General features: G+C 37.8%; 1 protein-coding gene across 1 annotated transcript in view; it reads left to right on the top strand.

Annotated features, from left to right (window-relative positions):
• The window catches only part of LOC149797315 (palmitoleoyl-protein carboxylesterase notum1'-like), a 54,678-nt gene extending 47,892 nt beyond the window's left edge, over nt 1-6,786 (top strand). Inside the window, exons 10-12 of the mRNA XM_089962038.1 lie at nt 2,089-2,229; nt 2,853-3,010; nt 3,996-6,786. Of these exons, the coding sequence (XP_089818164.1) occupies nt 2,089-2,229; nt 2,853-3,010; nt 3,996-4,267 (571 nt within the window). The 3' untranslated portion in view covers nt 4,268-6,786. The remainder of the gene's footprint in view (nt 1-2,088; nt 2,230-2,852; nt 3,011-3,995) is intronic.
• The last annotated feature ends 15,893 nt before the right edge of the window (nt 6,787-22,679 follow it).

The raw sequence follows: 22,679 nt of genomic DNA on the forward strand, positions 1-22,679 counted from the left end.
TGTCATTTTATTTTGCTGCAGAATCATTGCCTGTAGATTGTTGATGTGTACGCCAAACATATTACTCTGCAATAGTGCCGTGTATTGCAATGAAGTGGTAACGGGTTTACGTGGACGGGGAAGGTATATCTTATCAATTACAATCGGCATCATCGGTTTTAAGTGGGTGAACGAGGTGTATCTTATCTCTAGGAATCAACATCGTCGGTTTTGTGTGGGCTTGGGAGGTATATCTTATTTATATCAATGGACTTTGTCGGTTTTACGTTGGTTGTTGTTGATGTTGTGGGGTTTAACGCCATTTTTCAGCACAAGATAGGCTATACATGGCGGCCAGTACTAATAGTGGAGGAAGAACCCGGGAAAACCCCGGGAAGAACCACCGACCCACGAGGAGATGCTGGCAAGCTTTCTCACATACCCACATTGGCCGAATCCTAGACTCGAACCCATGCAGACAGAGGTTAGATGGCAGTGATCCGTAACAGAGAGCGCTTTAGACCACTCGGCCACTCGGGGGCTCCCGGTTTTACGTTGGCGGGGGAGATATATATTATCAATACGAATCGACATAGTAGGTTTTACATGGGCGGGGGAGGTTTTATCTTGTCAATACAAATCAACTTCGTCGGTTTTACGTGGCCTGCATAGGCAGGGAAATTATATCTTATCTATACAATTAAATATCTTCATCGTTTATAAATCTACATATGATAACATTGCATCTCAGAAATATTCTGATAATTGATGTACCCAGCAAGTGCTCGACGGACTCGCGACCATGATCGAGATGTAAAATCATAACACAGGCACTTGGCACATATTTTATTTTATTTATGTTATTATTATATATAGTAACAGGTTATGCACATCCCACCAGCAACGAATTTGGCAACATTTTGTAATCACTATCTCAACAGTAAATAAAAAGATATTGTGCCTAAATTAAATAATCCATCACAAGAAGAAACAATTTTGTGTGTTTGTTTATGTTTTGAATTTCGTGTATTTGTGTATGCTTTGAATTTTGTGTGTTTGCTTATGCTTTGAATTCGTAAAATAAATTTCAGGGTTGAAAATAGAGTACATTTGTTTTCAAGAGTGGTTCGAAATGTTTGAAGACGTTTGGGAAGAAACAAAACCAGACTAACTTTTAAGGAAACTCCTGGCGCTTTTATTTGTTTTCCCTACGAATCTCCACTGGATGTTTACACCTCTCGTCCACTACAAATCAGTGCAAGTAAACTCTTGAAACATCATCATAAGCTTTGATTTCGTTTTTGTCGTCGGCTTTTAAAATTTATCATTAAAATCTTAATGAGGAAAAGACAGACAATAGGACATTGCAGTCACTGGTTAATCTTGACAGGCGCTTTTTCATCAGATAACATGCACGTCAATGTTCAATTTATCCAATAAATAAAACTTGCTAAGATCAATCCATCACTGAGGCATACTATCATCTGTTTTCTTTCCCTTGCATTTTTAATAATAGATTTTACAGATAAACGATGATAAAAATCAGTTGTAGTTCATGGGGGAGGGGGAGGTGCAATTGAGGGTCTGCAAACTATGATTTGCATGCTAACGTTAATGTTTAGTAGACACAAAGGTACCGACATTCTGTTGAGATTCACACAGAAAAAGAAATCGTCTTGAAAGTTTCAGACCATTCCTGGATACAAATATGAATTATCTTTCAGTACGAGATGTGTTTCACGAATTCAATGCATAAATGTTAATCAAAGGTTATTAATTTAAATATATTATATAAATCAGAAAACCTTCTAACTAGTCTCACGAAACATTATTACATGAATTAGAGATCGTAGATTACATCTGTATATGAAATCTACACAAAAATATAATGTAATTCTTTATAAATATTCTCTAGCAAATTGGTATAGTGGGTATAAAATAAAATATAACGTTCAGTATAGAAAGGTGGTCCGGTAATAAAAGACTTCTAGTGACTGTTCTCTATGTGCTTCAGTATTGTTTTTTTCGATTGCTTTTGACTAGTTGCTTAATTGCTCTAAATTTTACTTCCTCCACATCTGATATCTCCTTTATCAACTAAAATTTCAGTGCTGTATTCGCCCCGGCATGCCTGTCTCACGAACTCCTTATGAAAAGTGATTGGCACGCCATGACAGTTAATGGTGTCACGTTGGCACAGTCCATATATTGCTGGGAAAATAGCTATAGTCTGGAAAAATGCAACTATGCGTATGTATAATCTGTCCTCTTGTCTCTTTACGTTCATTTTATATCATAAAGAATAATTCTGAAATACTTAATTGTTAATTCCTGGCTCTCATTGATTTTCAGTACAGTAGTAGATTACATTTTTTTTTGACATTCCAAATATGCAAATGTGGCAGACTTTTTATGATACTGACTCAAAGACCAGTCACATGAGCCCGCTTAGCTCTTGATTACTTATATCTTGTGATAAGTCTTAGACTTATGAAAACATGGGAATACATATTGACGAGCATCCGATGTCACGTTAATTGCCACTATAATACGTGTATTATAAAATTTATCGTTTATTAACTAATCTCCTGTCCAAATACTGATATTTTGTGTGTGTGTACACTTTTACAAAAGTCTTGACCTGTAGGTATAGGTATGTACACAGTGTGTACGTTTTATATCGTGCTCGTTTCAACACATTACATTGCCATTCACTTAAATAATGTAACGAAATTTCTTGCAGTGTAAAAAAACCTACATAATAATTTAACGGAATTTCTCGCTGTTTAAATACAACTTTACAGAATAATTGAACGAAATTTCTTGCATTGTAAATAAAACTCTACACAATAATTTAACAAAATTTCTTGCAGTGTAAATAAAACTCTACAAGACAGACTTCTGGGCGATGAACCAAGTGCTAGGAATAAAACCAGAACAGATAAGAAAAAACGAAAGAAGAAAAAGAATGGAAAGAAAAAACGCAGAAAGAACAGAAGAAATAAGATGATACTTAAGCAAGAAAGGAAGAGTAAGTTCATTTTTTTGCGTCTAAAATACCTTTAAGAATTTACCCTTCATGCTCCAGGAAAAGATTTGTAATCTCAGTGTGAAACAGAAACAGTCATCCTAATCTCACGTCATCACCCAATCTGTGAGATTGTTTCTATTTCCAGTAGCAATCAATGTTTTAGAAATTAATGTAATCTAAATTAGAATATTATATTCAGTTTGATGGGCATTGATTATCCAAGTTCTGAAGTTCAATACAATCTTGATTTAGTTGGTCAGCTTTACAGTGTTTGTCTTAGGTAATCTACCGAGTTTTTGTTTTCAACCATTGATTAAGTAGGTGTAGTTTTGGTGACATATCATAACCTGCGAAAACCAGCCACAAGATGACACCAAAGTCTGGTATAAATTAGATTGATCGGTTACGTGATTGGTTTTTAATTTGAGTCCATTAGAGATTATATGGTACTGTTTTAAATGGAGGAAAATTTCTTGCCCATAAATACTTATCACGGCAGCCAACGGGACTGCTGTGTTGGGTCTATAGGGAATGCACTCAATTTTCATCGCTCGGCTCTGTATTGTCTTTCTTGTGCTAATGTCGTGAGAGCCCGTGCAGATGTTTGTTGTTTCCATACAGTATTCTCGTTCAATCAGAGTTTAGCATGTCTCTGCGAGATGCATGTCGAAATCGATAAGAGTTTTACAAGAGTCTAACTAAATGAGATATAGCAAAGACAGAAAAAAATCTCTGAGGTTCTCGTTTCGAAACCTAGAGCATTCAATCATAATTGTCTGTGTTCCCTTATCCTTGGTCATCTTCGCTGACAAAGATGTCCTCATCAATATCCTTTATAGTGGCTAGACCATGCTGGACTTTTATTTTGAATACCTGTAAATGTAATGCAGTTTGATCCATAATTGGTTTCCGTTCGTCCTTTCATTACGAGCATTATTTTTGATGAACGTTACAAAGTAATTGTCAGAAATTGTGTACTTTTCAGATAATCGTGGGAAGCGTTCCCGGCAACATAATGGTAGTTGTTCCCATCATCTGATAGACAATTGTCCACTGCCTCAATGCAACTGCTCCTGTCCCAAATACAGGAACAAGTATACGGGTACTGAGATAGACTTCTTCAAGCTCTTCATTCGCTACGGGATTGATAAAAAGGAACTATCGGACCTTCTTGGGATTAGTCTGTCTACTCTCGAGACCATGGACCACAACACCATTTCCACCTTGATATTGGATCTTGTCAGAAAAAATCAATGAGGAAAGTTTAGTATTTTGATTGATGAATTTTATGTGATGGTGGAGACAAGATCCAACGTGGTTATTTGTGCCGAAGGAGAAATCAAGCTTTGTGATGATAGAAAATTATAAACGAGGCGGAAATTACATTTTTGTGGAACCCAAAGTCTATAGCAGATCGAGCTTCTGGTCTAATTGATTCGCCACGGTACACATGTCCACCCATGGCAAGTTGAGTGGAACAATTCATAATTACATGAACATGTTTACAGAATCAATCGGATGTGATTTTAGCATAGGCAGAGTTTGTAGACAGCAGAATTTTTATTTCATGTAAGACAGTTTGTTTAATCCGCATAAGAATATTCAAACCCGATTTTATGGAAATGCATGTACAGGAAAAAGTATTTTAGAAGACTGGCTATTTTTTAAGCATAATTTCATCGCACTCAGTGAATTACATCTGTACTTCACATCAGATGAATGACAGGTGAACACGCACCATAGATGAACCTTATTTTTGTTTCCTGTTGCCAGTTATTCAAACACACGTGTAAAAATTGCAGGTATTGTGAAATAAACGAAGAAATTAGGAGTCTGAGTCACTTTCAATAGACTTCAAAAACGTTTTTGGAAAATTATGAAATCCGTACTAACTTAAAGTCCATAGGGTATTATTCTTTCCACGTTAGTGAAATAATAAATCTGAGGAAAATGAAAATAGTTGCTGAGAGTCAATATTTCTGTTTTATTCTAACTCGGAATTTCTATTTGGTTGTAACACATATATATAAGTAACTTGATCAAGAGACCAAAGAAGGATAATGGCGTTTACAATTTTATTTAAAAGAGATAATGTTATGAATTTCTGCATACAAAAGATGTTATGCTATCTTTCAAAATTTACCAAAATAATTTGACTCTCATGTCAGTTAAGTATTCAATATCGACTTTTCCTACTAGACAAATTGTATAAAATTGTCTTTTTATATCCTGGTTGTGTCAATCAACAACAATAAGGTTAGTGAACGAAATATTTTTTGCAACAGAATTATTTACATTTTTATGTTTATTTTAATTATGTATTGAATTCGATAACTACTATGCTGAAAAACTAATCTCTGCTTAATAATGGTTACAGAATTGTGCATTCAGGTGTTATAAAAAGAGGTAGACACAGCTTATAGACGCAATACAGAGTGCTTCCAAACGTCATTCAGCATGATTGTTCTACATTCTCAGATCAATAGGGTTTGGTTAATCTTGAGCAGGTATTATCCGTATTAAGATTATACACTGCCAATGCGATTTACTTACATTAAAAAAATATGTAAGCCATCGTTAAGATAACCGTGTATGTCATAACTGTTAAAGAAAATAAGACATGATGTTTAGTTTACCTCGACTCTACACTTTCTTTTGGAGGGCAACTTCTTAAACTTTATAATCACAGATCATCCTGCCAAGAACTAGTTGTATTCTTTTGTCATATGATTTGTTGTGCTGATAATTTTTGTACCAGACGATAACTCACATTGAGCTGTAATAATATTTATCAAGGAGACAAATATAAGGGTTTTTGACGTCACTCAAAAATTATTCTTGTTTTTGCGAAGAAAATGCAGAGTCTGATATGTACCACTGCTTTGGATTGGGCACAGCATTGGTCTCCACTGCATCGACGGAATGCACTACCTTCATCCAGCATTGGTCTCCACTGCATTGACGGAATGCACTACCTTCATCCAGCATTGGTCTCCACTGCATTGACGGAATGCACTACCTTCATCCAGCATTGGTCTCCACTGCATTGACAGAATGCACTACATTCATACAGCAGTTCAAATTCGCTGATAGGATATAGCCTATTTCAGAAATTAGCTGTAATAAATAAATTGCATCTATAGCCCACTTCTATGATAGACAGCAGCATTGTATGGTATAAATATTCGTCAGGCAGACAGCAGTGCATGTGAAGTGCGATTAAGATAAAAAAATCTTCGAGAATTACAGATTTCTTTGTTCGTGAAGTACTTAATATCTCCATCACACTACACACTGAAATGTCTGCCCACATCAGGATACTAGAAACACTACACACTGAAATGTCTGCCCACATCAGGATACTCGAAACACTACACACTGAAATGTCTGCCCACATTAGGATACTCGAAACACTACACACTGAAATGTCTGCCCACATCAGGATACTCGAAACACTACACACTGAAATGTCTGCCCACATTAGGATACTTGAGACAACTTTATATTTCAGCCAAACCAAGTTATTTTCGTGGTAATTTAAGGCAGGGGACCTCAATGGCAACAAATCTACCTCTGTCTTTATTGCTAGAGGATTATGTATATATGAATTAATATGTGTAAATAATTGAGAATGATTTTCTGACAAATATAAATCTTACCTCAGAACTGCAATTCATGTTTTCAACATTCAGTATATATTGTGATTGAATGCACTCGTTTTACTTTGGGCTGTATTATATTGTAAGTAATATTTGAAAATAAAAAAGTAAAACGTTTTATTTTTATTTGTTATTAATATGTTTGTGTGGAAAAAAAAGTAAAAATCAGAACACTGTCGACATGGGCAAAGAAAACCACTGCTACGGTGTCGGATACGACCTTCTTTACATTATTTGCACCCCACCCCCAAGACATATTTGTAATGAATCTGAACATCGGCAGATGAAATTACTATACCATAAGCATGTTTAAAGCTTTTAGCTCCCACTGCTTGCGGCAGGGCACTTTGATTTAGCCCTTGACGTCTGTCCATTCGTCTGTCCTGAGAAGCTTATTAGCAATATTGCACAGAAACCACTCAAATTAGAGTAAAATATAATTTAGCTGGAATATTTTCACGTTTTTATAGATGACCTGATTATATTTGCCATCCATTACATCAGTAGTTTTACAACTTTGAACTTTATGCAATGAGACTTATCTAACAGAAAAATTATTAGCAAGATGGACAAAAACCACTTCAGATCGACGCATGAAATTTTGTATCTAGATATAGATGACCTGATTAAGTTTTCATACCAATATAGCATTTTTCATTTTTTAAAAAAAATTAATTTGTTAATTTTGTGGTCTTGGACCTTCGTGACATAAACTTGGGTAGAAAGGTCAAACTATTTTAGTTAAACAAACTAAACTTTTCATGCACGTTTATATGTATATGTAGATAACGTATTTGATATGTATGCAAAAAAGCAACTTCTCAAATACTTATAAATTTTCAACGTTTTGAAAATAATGAGTTTTGAATTTACGCAAGACTTTGGGTACGGTTTAAGTCAACTGAACGAGATTTCACCTATCGGAACCATGTCTTTGCCCAGATTAGTAAATTTATGAATCAATAAGTTATGAATTATATTGCAGAAGATTTATTTTACCGGCCACATATTCACTTTGTTCCTCTTCACCCAGTCGTATATCCTCGGTTCCCAAATGTACAAAGGTCGGCGGTTTATGCACTCACTGATGTCTGGTATTCTCCATCATAGAGAGTTCGTGTTGCCAGCATCTGATCACGATCGGAACATCACTCATTCATTTCCATCAGTTCCTGACTTTAGCCCTGAAGTTGTTGTAGGACTACACTTCGATTTAATGTATTTGGTGATTCACCTCTGGCGGAGTGCAACACCACATAAGTTACGACAGCAAAGCCGAGAATGTTACGAGTGTGTCTTTGTCTCCATCCAGCGCAATATTGTTCCATTTGCACGAAGTAGTTCAGAATATAGTCCTCAATGGAGACGAATTACATCCGAGGTTTCTTTCTCGACTTAACGGAAAAGGTCGAGTGTTCCTGTCGCACCTGCTCAATGTAGGAAACTTAGAAAATTTGTACAATCGACATGAAATAAAAGATGTCAGTTCGTGTTTGTTGCCTTTGCATAATAGAATAGATGTGAAAAAAAGAGAAAAACACAGAGATCCAGTAAATGTGGACTCGGTTTGTCGAGGCTGACTCAATAAATATCAGACGGAAGAAAATACAGTAAAAACTGCGGCGCATTGTTGAAAAATACACATACACTTGGATCCCTTCAACTCAGCAAGTGTTGCCATCAACGATATTATGATGTTACAGTGTGCATGACGTTAAATAACGATTAGCAAATATACAATTAAATTGATCTTAGAACATTCTTGCTGAATCATATATATTTTTAACTTTGCTTAGCATGATGTGGTCATTTGGCGTACTTTGTTTTCGTTATTATATTTATTTCACTTATGTCTGCACTTAAAGCGACCTCTTGCGCCCGAAAGTTTGGGACGCATCGTTTTCGTTTCACTTCGTTTTTATCAAATGGCCTAGTTTGGCTTTCCGCTGCATAACAATGAAAGCACAGCATAGAATATCAATGAAAGCCACAACTGACCGGGCTACACAGACAAAATCTATCGGAACGTCGATTTTGCATTTCCGTCGAGTTGAGAAATGACCTAAGACGCGTACTCTGCACCACTGCCACGAAGAAAGCACCTCTGCAATCTAGCGATTTACTATCCAGTTTTGGATATTATCCCTCCACAATACAATGCCTTTCAAAGTAAAAGATCATATCTTTAAACACTTTATTGCAACTTTAAAATTGACAATTTAAGTTTTGATTTCCTTCTAGCTTTTACATTGAACGTTTCTTTGGATTAGGGGTGTTGTGAACTCGTAAGTAGTGAATAGAGACACCCTAGCGTCAATGGGACTTACCATTAAAAACCACCCTGGGACACTCTAGCGTCAATGGAAATTTAACATTAACCACCCTGGGACACTCTAGCGTCTATGTAAATTTAACATGGACGAAAAACCCTGGGACAATATAGCGTCAAGGGGAATTTAACATGGGAATAAATCGTGGGACTGTCTAGCGTCAAAGGGAATTGAACATGGGAATAAATCGTGGGACTGTCTAGCGTCAAGGGGAATTGAACATGGGAATATATTTTGGGCCTGTCTAGCGTCAAGGGGAACTGAACATGGGAAAAAGTCTTGGGCAACTCTAGCCTCAAGGGGAATTTAACATAGGGAATTTTAACATGGTGGGACTGTCTAGGGACAATGGGGAATTTGTATCGGACCTGTCTATGGACAATGATGGCAGAGGGCCAAACACAACAGAGACAGAGACAGACATACACTAGTACAAGCCTGAGATTTATATATAAAGTATTACCAAGACCTGAAATTTTGCTGGGGTGTTCAAAAATTTGCATAATTGTAATGTTGCTATAAATAGCTATAATCAGGGAAATGCTCAACGACAAAATGGATGTGACTAAAAGTAACTCTAAAATGACGAAATTGTCCCAGAATTTAAAGGAAAATAAACATATCCCCGAAAATTAAGTTACAATGGTTTAGACTAAAATGGATAAAATTAGTAACTACTTACAATATCAACTTGTGTGACGATCGTGGATAAACACCCATGTATCTATTTATAGCTATAATCAGCTGAAATTCCTATGAAATCTCACTATCTATTTATAGCTACAACTTGTGGGTTATTCCTTTGGAAAACCCCATTATCTTTTTATAGCCTCAGCTTGAGTGACGTTCCTGTTTATGAACTCTAGTACATATGTATAGCTACAACCTGTGGAAACCCCCAAGTCCATATTTATAGTCTCAAAATTTCCAGCATCAGTGACGTCACTGTACTGTAAACTAGGAGATAAATGTCAACAGTGTTGCAAGTGGCTGACCTTAATACGCGCTACTGTAGGTAGGTAGGTAAGTAGAGTGTATTTGATAGGGATAAAGTGAGTTTTATAGCGACAAACAGAGACCAATACACACACACACACACATACACACACACACACACACAGACAGACACACACACAGATCGAAGAATAAAACCAAAATTAAATTATACTATCCATACATATGTACGCGAATGCATACAAACCCCAAATATACTATCCACACAAACGTACGCGAACGCACACAAACCCCAAATATATTATCCACACAAACGTACGCGAGCACATACAAACCCCAAAGACACTATCCACACAACGTCGCTAACGCTTACAAACCCCAAATATACTATCTACACAACGTCGCTAACGCATACAAACCCAAATATACTATCCACACAAACCTACGCGAACACATACAAACCCCAAAAATACTATCCACAAACGTCGCTAACGCGTACAAACCCCAAATATACTATCCACACAAACGTACGCGAACGCATACAAACCCCAAATATACTGTCCATACAAACGTGCGCGAACGCATACAAACCCTAAATATACTATCCACACAACGTCGCTAACGCATAAAAACCCAAAAATATACTATCCACACGGAAGGGAGGGAAAACAAACCTAAAATATGCTATCCACACGGAAGGGAGGGAAAACAAAACAAATATACTATCCATACAAGCGTACGCGAACGCATACAAACCCCAAATATACTATCCACACAACGTCGCTAACGCAGAAAAACCCCAAATATACTATCCACACTCGGGAGGAAGAAGAAGAAAAACAACCAAATATATGATCTACACAACGTACGCGAACACACACACACACACAGACACACACACACACACACACAGGGAAGAGGAAAAAACAAACCCCAAATATACTATCAACACAGAAGGGAGATAATACAAACCCCAAATATACTATCTACACATGAAAGAGGAAGAATACAAATCCCATACCTACTAACCACACGTAGGTGAGATGTAAAAAAATAAACCCCATATCTACAATCCACGCAGAGGGAAGAAGAAATAAATAACCCAATATACTATATCCTCAAAGAGGGAAGAAGAAAAAGCCATAATATACTAACCACACAGAGGGAAGAAATAACCCTTTATATATACTATCAACAGAGAGTGAAGAAAATAACCCATTATATTCCATCAACACAGAGTGAAAAAGAAAAAGTTTTTTGAAAGCACCTAAGCCCTCACCTGCAATGACCAACTCTGCCAAACACCTACACCCCACCCCCAACACTATAAAACCCATTTGACCCGTCTTTTTATGGCATCAGTGTGTGATTTAGGAAACATCAAGACACAAAATGATGGATGAATAGACTGACTATTGTTTACCGACTTGCATGCCTAAAGAGCGTGCGTGAAAGAAAACATCCTTCCATTTCAATTCTAACTAAAACATGATCCAGAGGGATAGAGAGAGGTGAAAGAGCACAATTTCATAAAGTGTGAGTAAAAAACAAAACACCCCATCCTTATTATACAATGTCAAGACCAAGAGACACTTACGTTTTCTTTTTTGGTCTATTCTCTTTTAGAAGGTAGTATGAAATTTCACATCAGGGCCAACGCATCGGCTCACATTGTCAATTTTTCCATTTCCATGCCTTCGTCTTGTTTCTGTTTCTTCTCTTTTCTCTTAGAGCACTCTGAATCCCAGTGTCCTTTCTCCCGACAACGATATTAGGTATCTTGACTTTTGTCTCTCTTTCTTAGACGAAGCAGGTATTCTGGAGACAAATACCCATTTACCTTTGCAGATATAGCAAACTCCATCAGCACTTACACACTTTCGTATGACTCTTATCAAATCAACGACCAAAAGAGTAAGTTTTGTTGCCACTTTTGCCTGTGAATTATGCTTTCGTATGACTTTTAGCAAATATTTGACCAGCAGGTCGATCTGTGCTTACTCTTCCATCTTCTTGATCGTTTGAGAGTGGAATGAATACTCTGATGCTAAGACACTCTCCCTATATACAGGGACCTGCTGCGTATGAAACTTAGTCAAATGTAATTTTGCAGTAAGATGAAACGTCTGAGAAACGCAAAACCGAACTTCCAGAAAACTGAGAACGACGGCTTACAACTACAACGTAAATTTATGAGTTCAAGTAGTGCGTAAAACTTAGTCAAATTAAATTTTTATAGTCAAGACGAAACGATCTCTTTTCGAAGAAGAAAGCAGACACCAAGCGACAATGGAGATCCGTGTCACACAACACTTTTCAAAATGTGTATTATCAGAGGTTTGTTCTAGCGATCTGCACGGTTAAATTAAATTTTGATGTATTTTGCAATAAGACGGACACAATTTCCATGGGATCGCCCATGGTACGATTGTTGGTGCATTAGTTTAATTTTTTAAAATATTTTTTTTTATATAAATCGCCTATAGGATAGACCCAGTAAAGCATGGCCATTCTCGTCACTGTGGGAATAGCTACTCAAGTCAATTCGAAGTGAACGCGGTAAGAAAATAGGTATTGCCAATGAAATGGCTTACAACGGGTGATGCATTGTTTTGTTCTAGAACTGTGTGGCATAATAATCCCTACGCTCTTGCGTTGCAACCATTACAGTGCAGACAGACTGGAATGTGAACTTACAAGCCCTCTTTGTGTATTGTACCATTTCTTCTTACCACATCAAAATACTGAGCGTGACAGTATTGGTTCGCGTTTTCAAGCTGACCATTTTTTTATATCTCACTTAAACATTTTAACATAAACACTCACACTCACATCGGTAGAGTCAGAACAGACGTGTCACAGTACTGAGGGGCATGTTATCTTTTTTTCCTTCAAACTAATAAATTTGGGGTTTGTATGAAGTAAAGAACCGAAAGTACAGTGAACCTCAAGGATGATGACCCAATCTGTCTGTCTATTGATGCGTGTATTTACTTAATAAGAAATATGACCTCTAAAACACAAAGAGATACAGCAAGCATGATTAGAATGAACACAACGATGTTTACCTTCACGCGCGTGTAATTTAGAGTTTCAATCCTCTTTCAAGACAAACTTGGTCTCCTTTTGTAGGGCTTGAAATAACAAAAAGACCTGAAAAGTCTTAAGCACTTTACTATAGATAATTTCATAAACAGACTAAACAACATAAATACCGTTACAACACTAGAAAGCCTTAAATCTTCTATCAAAAAGAAATGCATCAAAAAATTAAAGATTAACGATAACTAACCAATGAAACCGAATTTAACAAAGGCAATGACATGTGAAGAAATGTCTCTCACTTTGGAAAGGTAGGCGAATGTAATCTGTTATGCACCATCAACTTGAAAAAATTATAAACAGAGAGAAATCTGAATTCAAAATTCAGATTGTTTTTCAAAATTGTTTCGTTTCTTTTTTCTGTTTTGGAACAAATCTAAGCACTAATATAGAGTGGAAAAGGGAAAATGCACATAAAAGCTTTGATATTTCTGAACAAATGAGGGGATATTCCTAACGTTCATAACTACCTATATATGCTTGGACTTGTCTGTGACTTATCCACAAAACAAGATGTACATATTTCTGGTGAAGCTGCAAGTGTGTGCGTGTTTTGGAAAATGGTAAAAATTGGATATACAATTTTCTCGTGACACTTATAAAGTGAAGAGTCTGTGCAAGTGTCAAAAGCCAAAGTCATATAAGTTTTGTATTTTGTACGGCTTGTAAAGATTTCCACTTTAGAAAATGTGAAGTATCACAAGTTATTATCACAAACAGAAGTGGAACATAGGGGCTTGCAAGAAAGAAAATAACCCAGACAGTTGGTGTCTTCAAGAGTGCTAGAGACGGTACCCGAACTTGCTTGCTTGCTTACTTGAATTAAAGTGATTTTCGCTCCAATGGAGCATGTATCACTGGTTTAATCACGCACCGCGTGATTTTTAATTACTCCTGGGGAAGGAAAGAGAGCCTGATCTCCCAGGCTTTTATGTACTCACAGACTACTTTTAAATTTAGCAACTCAGGTGTACGACTAACTAGTCCTTAACAACCTGACGGAAAGGCTTTAAACATGAGTGGGAATAGTCTCACCACACACTCATTTTTCTGTCGATCGTGGTAAAGGAGGAAAAAGGTGCTCAGCAAGCCAGCCATGGATGTTAAGTACTCACCAAAACGCTAGACCGTACTTATTTCAAATCAAGTCCCGATTTTGCTAATGGACAATAAAAAGTACCATTAATGTGTTAACCACCTGTGCAATTAGTTCAAATCTAAAGAGTCTGTTAAATTTCCTACTTCCTAACGTATCTATCTAATATTAGTACTTAGTGTACATAAAAATAGCCATACTGGTCTTATTTAAATTAATATGTCTAAGTGACATATACAAGTTTGGTCACTGTTAGGTTTAACAAGTTAAGTTTGTTGTGGTGTTCCAATGGGTCAAGTTTGTTTCGAGAATAGTTTAGTCAAGGAGGGATACCAAGCCAAATATGGTTCCCTATTTAATAAAAGGCAATCTTTTGGAGCCCTTAAAAGGGCTGTTTTTTTTTCTGCTAGAAGGTACCACGTCTCTATTTCTCCCTCACGATCTTTCCCGCACTCCTAGTCTCATGATTCTTGATATCAGGAAATGCGTAGCCATGATGGGCGACAATGTAAGCAGCGGCTTCTACAAGTTGACTGAGGGGGTATCCAGTGTAGGCTTGTCTGTAGAATTGGGGGAAGAACTCTGACCCCAAATCCCCATTGAGAAGGTCTTGGTTTAAAGGTGTCTAGAGATTTGTAGGCAACGTATTGTATGACTCTTATACACTACCTTGCTTTGTTGACGTCATACAATGCTTGATCTAGTCCCATTTCGGTGTACTTCTCAACAAGGGTCAGCGTCCCCCTCCTCCTCCTCAGCCGCCTCTATTTCCTCTTCTTGTTCTCATACTAATTCTTCAGTTGAGGTAGATAGTTTCAAATCCGCTTCTATGGTGTCTGTCGCTGTTATTGTTGTTGTGGTTGTTCTTTCAGCTGGGATTGCCTGTAGTATCGGAGTGAGAGAAGAACGTAGTGCCTCCGATAATTGAGTCTGAGTTTGCCATACCGTTTGTCTAACATAATTGGCCCTTTGTTCTGCCACCACTCTTTCCGGGGTGGGTTGTTTGTTAGGTATAGTCGGCTGTTGACTAGATGTTATTTGTGGTCTCGAGGTGGGTGGAGTGCTAACTGGCTGGGTCTGCATTTCTTGCTCCCGCTGCTGTTGCGTATATTACTTCCCTCCACACAGAGTTCTGGGTCTAATTATTTTAATTTCGTTGTACCCGAACTTACATTATCCATATTATCACCAACAAAAAGAACGCACAGACCTAAAAGAAACACTCGCTCACTTTTTACTGACCATCACTATTTTAAAAATTTTGATATGCGACGGAAACGAAGGGCTTAGAGTCACACTTTCTAACCAAGATAAAGAAATCATGTGCTTATAAACTCACTTCTGTTTTTTTTTTTTTTCTAACTGACTAACATATCATAGGCAATGGAATGTTATTTCTTTTCGAGAGTATGAGGTAGCCCTGAAATCTTTTAGGTTATAAGATGGCGGCCTCCTCTGACGACAGGCTTTCTCACAGGATAAGGTCTGCTTCTTCGGAAAGAGAAGAAGAACTCTTTGGTATCGATACGACAGTCGACAAAGCCTCTGTCAGGTTCATGCTGCTGCTGTTGCTACTGTTGCTGCTCTCACTGCTGTCTCTGAAGTCTGTACTTCTCCGTCCATTCTTCTTTCTCCTTCTTGATTTCCTCCTTGAAGAGCTCTTCTTTCAGGTCTTCAGTGACTTTCAACATTCTAACATTGTCTATCTCTTCAGGTCTCGGTATCAGACTATGTCTGACCCTATGCAAATTCACGTAGGCTTCGTTTAGCGTAGCTAGTCTGGAGCACATCTTCGTAGGAGGATGAGTCGACAATGGATGGTTAGACTGGAAACTACCCTGGCTTTAAAGTCAAAGCGCGGACGTGAAGGTAAACATCCCTACACGGTTTTCGAGCCGGAACGTTCAATGAGTGTCATGAGAGGGATAGTAAGAAGTCAAAGAGCGTGAATCAAAATTCCTATAGCCAAACAAAAGACAAAGCCATTTTTTTTTCAAAACACAACATTTTTTTATTCAAAATCACTTAACACTAACAAACAACTATAACATTTTTAATAATAATTTAACAATTTAACATCAAACATTTTTTCAAATACCAAACAATGTTTTTCTTCAACTCACACATTATTTTGGACAGGGCTGACAACGTTGTGAATGAAATTGTGATTTCCGCTGTTGGAAGTCATTAGGCCATTGATGGACACTACGTTTCCTAGCTTGAGACAAAAGATAAGCATAATGGTCACAGAACCATCGATCTACTTTCACATCGTTTCTAGAAGAAGAACGAGGATCAAAATTAGTCACTAAATGTTCTAACGAATAGCCCAGACTACGATGATGCAGAAAATACACACAATATTGTCCACACACCAAGGAATCTGTGCCTTGTAATTTCACATTATTGAATCGGGTGGTCTGAGCATTTCTTTTCATAAAGTCGATGATATCGTCTTCCAAAGGAGGCAATCCATACGAATCGAAATATTCCACACATCCTTCTTGAGGAAAGTAGACGGCTACCCAGTGGGTTCCTGGGAGATGTCTGTCGTCCGTGTTGATCACATAAGCTTGATGGCCTTGAGGTTTGCGATGAGGGAGTTCATCTTTAGCACAGACGACAGGATTCCAAGAAGCAGTGTACGAACTGTGGTTCAAAAGTTAATAAAGTTCCCAGGTATCCATTTGTGTGTTGTTTTTTTTCTTCACAGGTAATAATAAGTCATCAATTCGATCCTGACTTTTTGCTTAAAAATGTCTGAAAAGTAACCGTTTCTTCGCCTCGTCTCCCAACTCTGATCCAAGATAGCATCGATGCGATGGATCTCTTGAGTTGTTAATGGAGGAAAAGAATGTTCACGCAAATCTTTATACCACTGTTGCAACACGTCTTCTTCCGAGATGAGACTCCAAGCTTCGTCCAGATATTCGTCCAATTTTTCTTCTTGACTCAACATCAGGCATTTATCGTGTTGAATTTGATTGGGATGATCGTTATGACATCCATAGCAATCTTTCTTGATTAATTCCTTAATTTTTTTTCTGCCAAGACTATAGCATAACAGGAAACTAAATGTGCTTCTTGTTCTGGCCATCTAGACTTCATCATGGTGACTTCTTCGTCTTTGTCTTGGGGTTTTCCTTCCTCGGGATCTTCACATTCCATGTCCAAAGAATCCATACTATATAAACATTGATAAAAGTTTTCCATGACTTCTAATAGTCTAGAATGACTTCTCTCAAACTGTTGATTTCTATCGTATTGTCAACTTCAGCATAGAGAATGACGTTCACCATATTATCTGCGCTTAGATTTTCTGCAAACTGAATTTCCACACGAATCCGGCCGGATTTTATAGGGTGGAAATGTCCCTCGTCGCTGTCTTGACTTACAATTCGTTATAGAACCGTTTTCGAAAATGGAGTTTCACTGTAACTTTCCCTTTGTAGAATGGAATATTTTGTCCCAGATCTCCTTTTATAGCAATGTTGACAGTGTCCAAATACGACTTACTGACGGGTAAATAGTGAGGATGTACAAATTCACGGTGTACGTGATAGGTGTTTGCACCTTCCTGGTCACTGTTCGAGGTACTATCCACTTTGAAAGGAATGACACGCAGTAACGGCACAGAGGTGTGTTCCACCACGTTGTACTCCACCACATCGGAATACACAAAGATCAAATTCAGTCCTTGGTTCAGTTCTACCGGGTTTCCAAAAGCTCTGTAAAACTCCATATTACTGTTGATCTTGGGGCTCAAATTGTTTGAGACCATTTCTGCATGTCCACCCAAAATTTCAAACAAACTACCATTGAACCTGAGAGACAATGTGTCCGTATCTTGAAATTTGATCATGAGACGATGAGCCACTTTATGGTACTCAATCTTCACACTTTTTTGGCTCTGTTCAGTGCTTTGCCAAAGGATAAGTTGAACATGTCCGCAATAGTATCTACCAAATGTTCACCACTAAAATAATAACCTGAAGGAATTTTCAAGGTGTAGATAACGAAGGCTGGATTGCTGGCTGGTCTTGTGTCCCCTAAAAACCCGATTTTATTGATTTTTTCTTCCAATTGGGCATTCAGGATTTCCACCTGGAAAGTGTTTTGCTTTTCGGTGATGTTTTTGATTTGTGTTGGGTGAATGATTTCCACCAAAGCCACTTCCCAATGGGCTTCGTGATCTAATGGGATAGTTTGAGGTAACTTGACCGTGTAACAGCACAAAGTGTTTTTGGGAAACACTTCCATGGAACTGTCACTGGGTAAGGTTAAGTAAAATTGGTTGTTGTTGTTGTTCATAATTCCAGAGTTCTGTGGCTGTCCGAAGGGTTACTGGACGTCAGAGGCGTGTCTCCGCCCAAAATGGGGTTGTCGTTGTTGTTGTTGTTGTTTGAGTGGTGACTGACACTGGACGCAAGATTCCCGTTCTTCCCGTTCGAGCAAACTTTCAGGGAGGGATTGGGAAGCAGGTAATCGATGCAACTGCTCAATAAAATGGTCCACAATTGTTTGTCTCCTTGTTGCAAACTCAAATTGGCAATGGCTGCACCGATGACAAAATACACCACGAAGATTTGGCAGAAAAAGACGATTTGCGTTTTAGGCACACGTTCTCCGCACCACACCCACAAGGACTGTTTCTGTAAATCTTGCAGAGAAGAACTGGGTGAAGGAGTGATCGCAGTAGCTGCGTCTGTGTGAAAGGGCATGATGGTCACTTCTTTTTATAGTCGATGACTTGCGAAGCGTAGATCCAAGAATCAAAACTGGGTGGATATCCTTTCCAACGTACTTTGACTTCTTTGACACGTCGTTTACCCACTTTACGGGCTCTGCGTTCGAGAATGCCTTCGATGTCGTACACGTCTTCTGTTTTGGTGACACGACTTGATTTGAAATAAGTACGGTCTAGCGTTTTGGTGAGTACTTAACATCCATGGCTGGCTTGCTGAGCACCTTTTTCCTCCTTTACCACGATCGACAGAAAAATGAGTGTGTGGTGAGACTATTCCCACTCATGTTTAAAGCCTTTCCGTCAGGTTGTTAAGGACTAGTTAGTCGTACACCTGGGTTGCTAAATTTAAAAGTAGTCTGTGAGTACATAAAAGCCTGGGGGATCAGGCTCTCTTTCCTTCCCCAGGAGTAACTAAAAATCACGCGGTGCGTGATTAAACCAGTGATACATGCTCCATTGGAGCGAAAATCACTTTAATTCAAGTAAGCAAGCAAGCAAGTTCGGGTACCGTCTCTAGCACTCTTGAAGACACCAACTGTCTGGGTTATTTTCTTTCTTGCAAGCCCCTATGTTCCACTTCTGTTTGTGATAATAACTTGTGATACTTCACATTTTCTAAAGTGGAAATCTTTACAAGCCGTACAAAATACAAAACTTATATGACTTTGGCTTTTGACACTTGCACAGACTCTTCACTTTATAAGTGTCACGAGAAAATTGTATATCCAATTTTTACCATTTTCCAAAACACGCACACACTTGCAGCTTGACCAGAAATATGTACATCTTGTTTTGTGGATAAGTCACAGACAAGTCCAAGCACATATAGGTAGTTATGAACGTTAGGAATATCCCCTCATTTGTTCAGAAATATCAAAGCTTTTATGTGCATTTTCCCTTTTCCACTCTATATTAGTGTTTAGATTTGTTCCAAAACAGAAAATAGAAACGAAACAATTTTGAAAAACAACCTGAATTTTGAATTCAGATTTCTCTCTGTTTATAATTTTTTCAAGTTGATGGTGCATAACAGATTACATTCGCCTACCTTTCCAAAGTGAGAGACATTTCTTCACATGTCATTGCCTTTGTTAAATTCGGTTTCATTGGTTAGTTATCGTTAATCTTTAATTTTTTGATGCATTTCTTTTTGATAGAAGATTTAAGGCTTTCTAGTGTTGTAACGGTATTTATGTTGTTTAGTCTGTTTATGAAATTATCTATAGTAAAGTGCTTAAGACTTTTCAGGTCTTTTTGTTATTTCAAGCCCTACAAAAGGAGACCAAGTTTGTCTTGAAAGAGGATTGAAACTCTAAATTACACGCGCGTGAAGGTAAACATCGTTGTGTTCATTCTAATCATGCTTGCTGTATCTCTTTGTGTTTTAGAGGTCATATTTCTTATTAAGTAAATACACGCATCAATAGACAGACAGATTGGGTCATCATCCTTGAGGTTCACTGTACTTTCGGTTCTTTACTTCATACAAACCCCAAATTTATTAGTTTGAAGGAAAAAAAGATAACATGCCCCTCAGTACTGTGACACGTCTGTTCTGACTCTACCGATGTGAGTGTGAGTGTTTATGTTAAAATGTTTAAGTGAGATATAAAAAAATGGTCAGCTTGAAAACGCGAACCAATACTGTCACGCTCAGTATTTTGATGTGGTAAGAAGAAATGGTACAATACACAAAGAGGGCTTGTAAGTTCACATTCCAGTCTGTCTGCACTGTAATGGTTGCAACGCAAGAGCGTAGGGATTATTATGCCACACAGTTCTAGAACAAAACAATGCATCACCCGTTGTAAGCCATTTCATTAGCAATACCTATTTTCTTACCGCGTTCACTTCGAATTGACTTGAGTAGCTATTCCCACAGTGACGAGAATGGCCATGCTTTACTGGGTCTATCCTATAGGCGATTTATATAAAAAAAAATATTTTAAAAAATTAAACTAATGCACCAACAATCGTACCATGGGCGATCCCATGGAAATTGTGTCCGTCTTATTGCAAAATACATCAAAATTTAATTTAACCGTGCAGATCGCTAGAACAAACCTCTGATAATACACATTTTGAAAAGTGTTGTGTGACACGGATCGCCATTGTCGCTTGGTGTCTGCTTTCTTCTTCGAAAAGAGATCGTTTCGTCTTGACTATAAAAATTTAATTTGACTAAGTTTTACGCACTACTTGAACTCATAAATTTACGTTGTAGTTGTAAGCCGTCGTTCTCAGTTTTCTGGAAGTTCGGTTTTGCGTTTCTCAGACGTTTCATCTTACTGCAAAATTACATTTGACTAAGTTTCATACGCAGCAGGTCCCTGTATATAGGGAGAGTGTCTTAGCATCAGAGTATTCATTCCACTCTCAAACGATCAAGAAGATGGAAGAGTAAGCACAGATCGACCTGCTGGTCAAATATTTGCTAAAAGTCATACGAAAGCATAATTCACAGGCAAAAGTGGCAACAAAACTTACTCTTTTGGTCGTTGATTTGATAAGAGTCATACGAAAGTGTGTAAGTGCTGATGGAGTTTGCTATATCTGCAAAGGTAAATGGGTATTTGTCTCCAGAATACCTGCTTCGTCTAAGAAAGAGAGACAAAAGTCAAGATACCTAATATCGTTGTCGGGAGAAAGGACACTGGGATTCAGAGTGCTCTAAGAGAAAAGAGAAGAAACAGAAACAAGACGAAGGCATGGAAATGGAAAAATTGACAATGTGAGCCGATGCGTTGGCCCTGATGTGAAATTTCATACTACCTTCTAAAAGAGAATAGACCAAAAAAGAAAACGTAAGTGTCTCTTGGTCTTGACATTGTATAATAAGGATGGGGTGTTTTGTTTTTTACTCACACTTTATGAAATTGTGCTCTTTCACCTCTCTCTATCCCTCTGGATCATGTTTTAGTTAGAATTGAAATGGAAGGATGTTTTCTTTCACGCACGCTCTTTAGGCATGCAAGTCGGTAAACAATAGTCAGTCTATTCATCCATCATTTTGTGTCTTGATGTTTCCTAAATCACACACTGATGCCATAAAAAGACGGGTCAAATGGGTTTTATAGTGTTGGGGGTGGGGTGTAGGTGTTTGGCAGAGTTGGTCATTGCAGGTGAGGGCTTAGGTGCTTTCAAAAAACTTTTTCTTTTTCACTCTGTGTTGATGGAATATAATGGGTTATTTTCTTCACTCTCTGTTGATAGTATATATAAAGGGTTATTTCTTCCCTCTGTGTGGTTAGTATATTATGGCTTTTTCTTCTTCCCTCTTTGAGGATATAGTATATTGGGTTATTTATTTCTTCTTCCCTCTGCGTGGATTGTAGATATGGGGTTTATTTTTTTACATCTCACCTACGTGTGGTTAGTAGGTATGGGATTTGTATTCTTCCTCTTTCATGTGTAGATAGTATATTTGGGGTTTGTATTATCTCCCTTCTGTGTTGATAGTATATTTGGGGTTTGTTTTTTCCTCTTCCCTGTGTGTGTGTGTGTGTCTGTGTGTGTGTGTGTTCGCGTACGTTGTGTAGATCATATATTTGGTTGTTTTTCTTCTTCTTCCTCCCGAGTGTGGATAGTATATTTGGGGTTTTTCTGCGTTAGCGACGTTGTGTGGATAGTATATTTGGGGTTTGTATGCGTTCGCGTACGCTTGTATGGATAGTATATTTGTTTTGTTTTCCCTCCCTTCCGTGTGGATAGCATATTTTAGGTTTGTTTTCCCTCCCTTCCGTGTGGATAGTATATTTTTGGGTTTTTATGCGTTAGCGAC

Source organism: Sinohyriopsis cumingii, chromosome 6, assembly GCF_028554795.1.
Source record: "Sinohyriopsis cumingii isolate HCF-2022 chromosome 6, ASM2855479v2, whole genome shotgun sequence".
In the NCBI taxonomy this organism is placed as follows: domain Eukaryota; kingdom Metazoa; phylum Mollusca; class Bivalvia; order Unionida; family Unionidae; genus Sinohyriopsis; species Sinohyriopsis cumingii.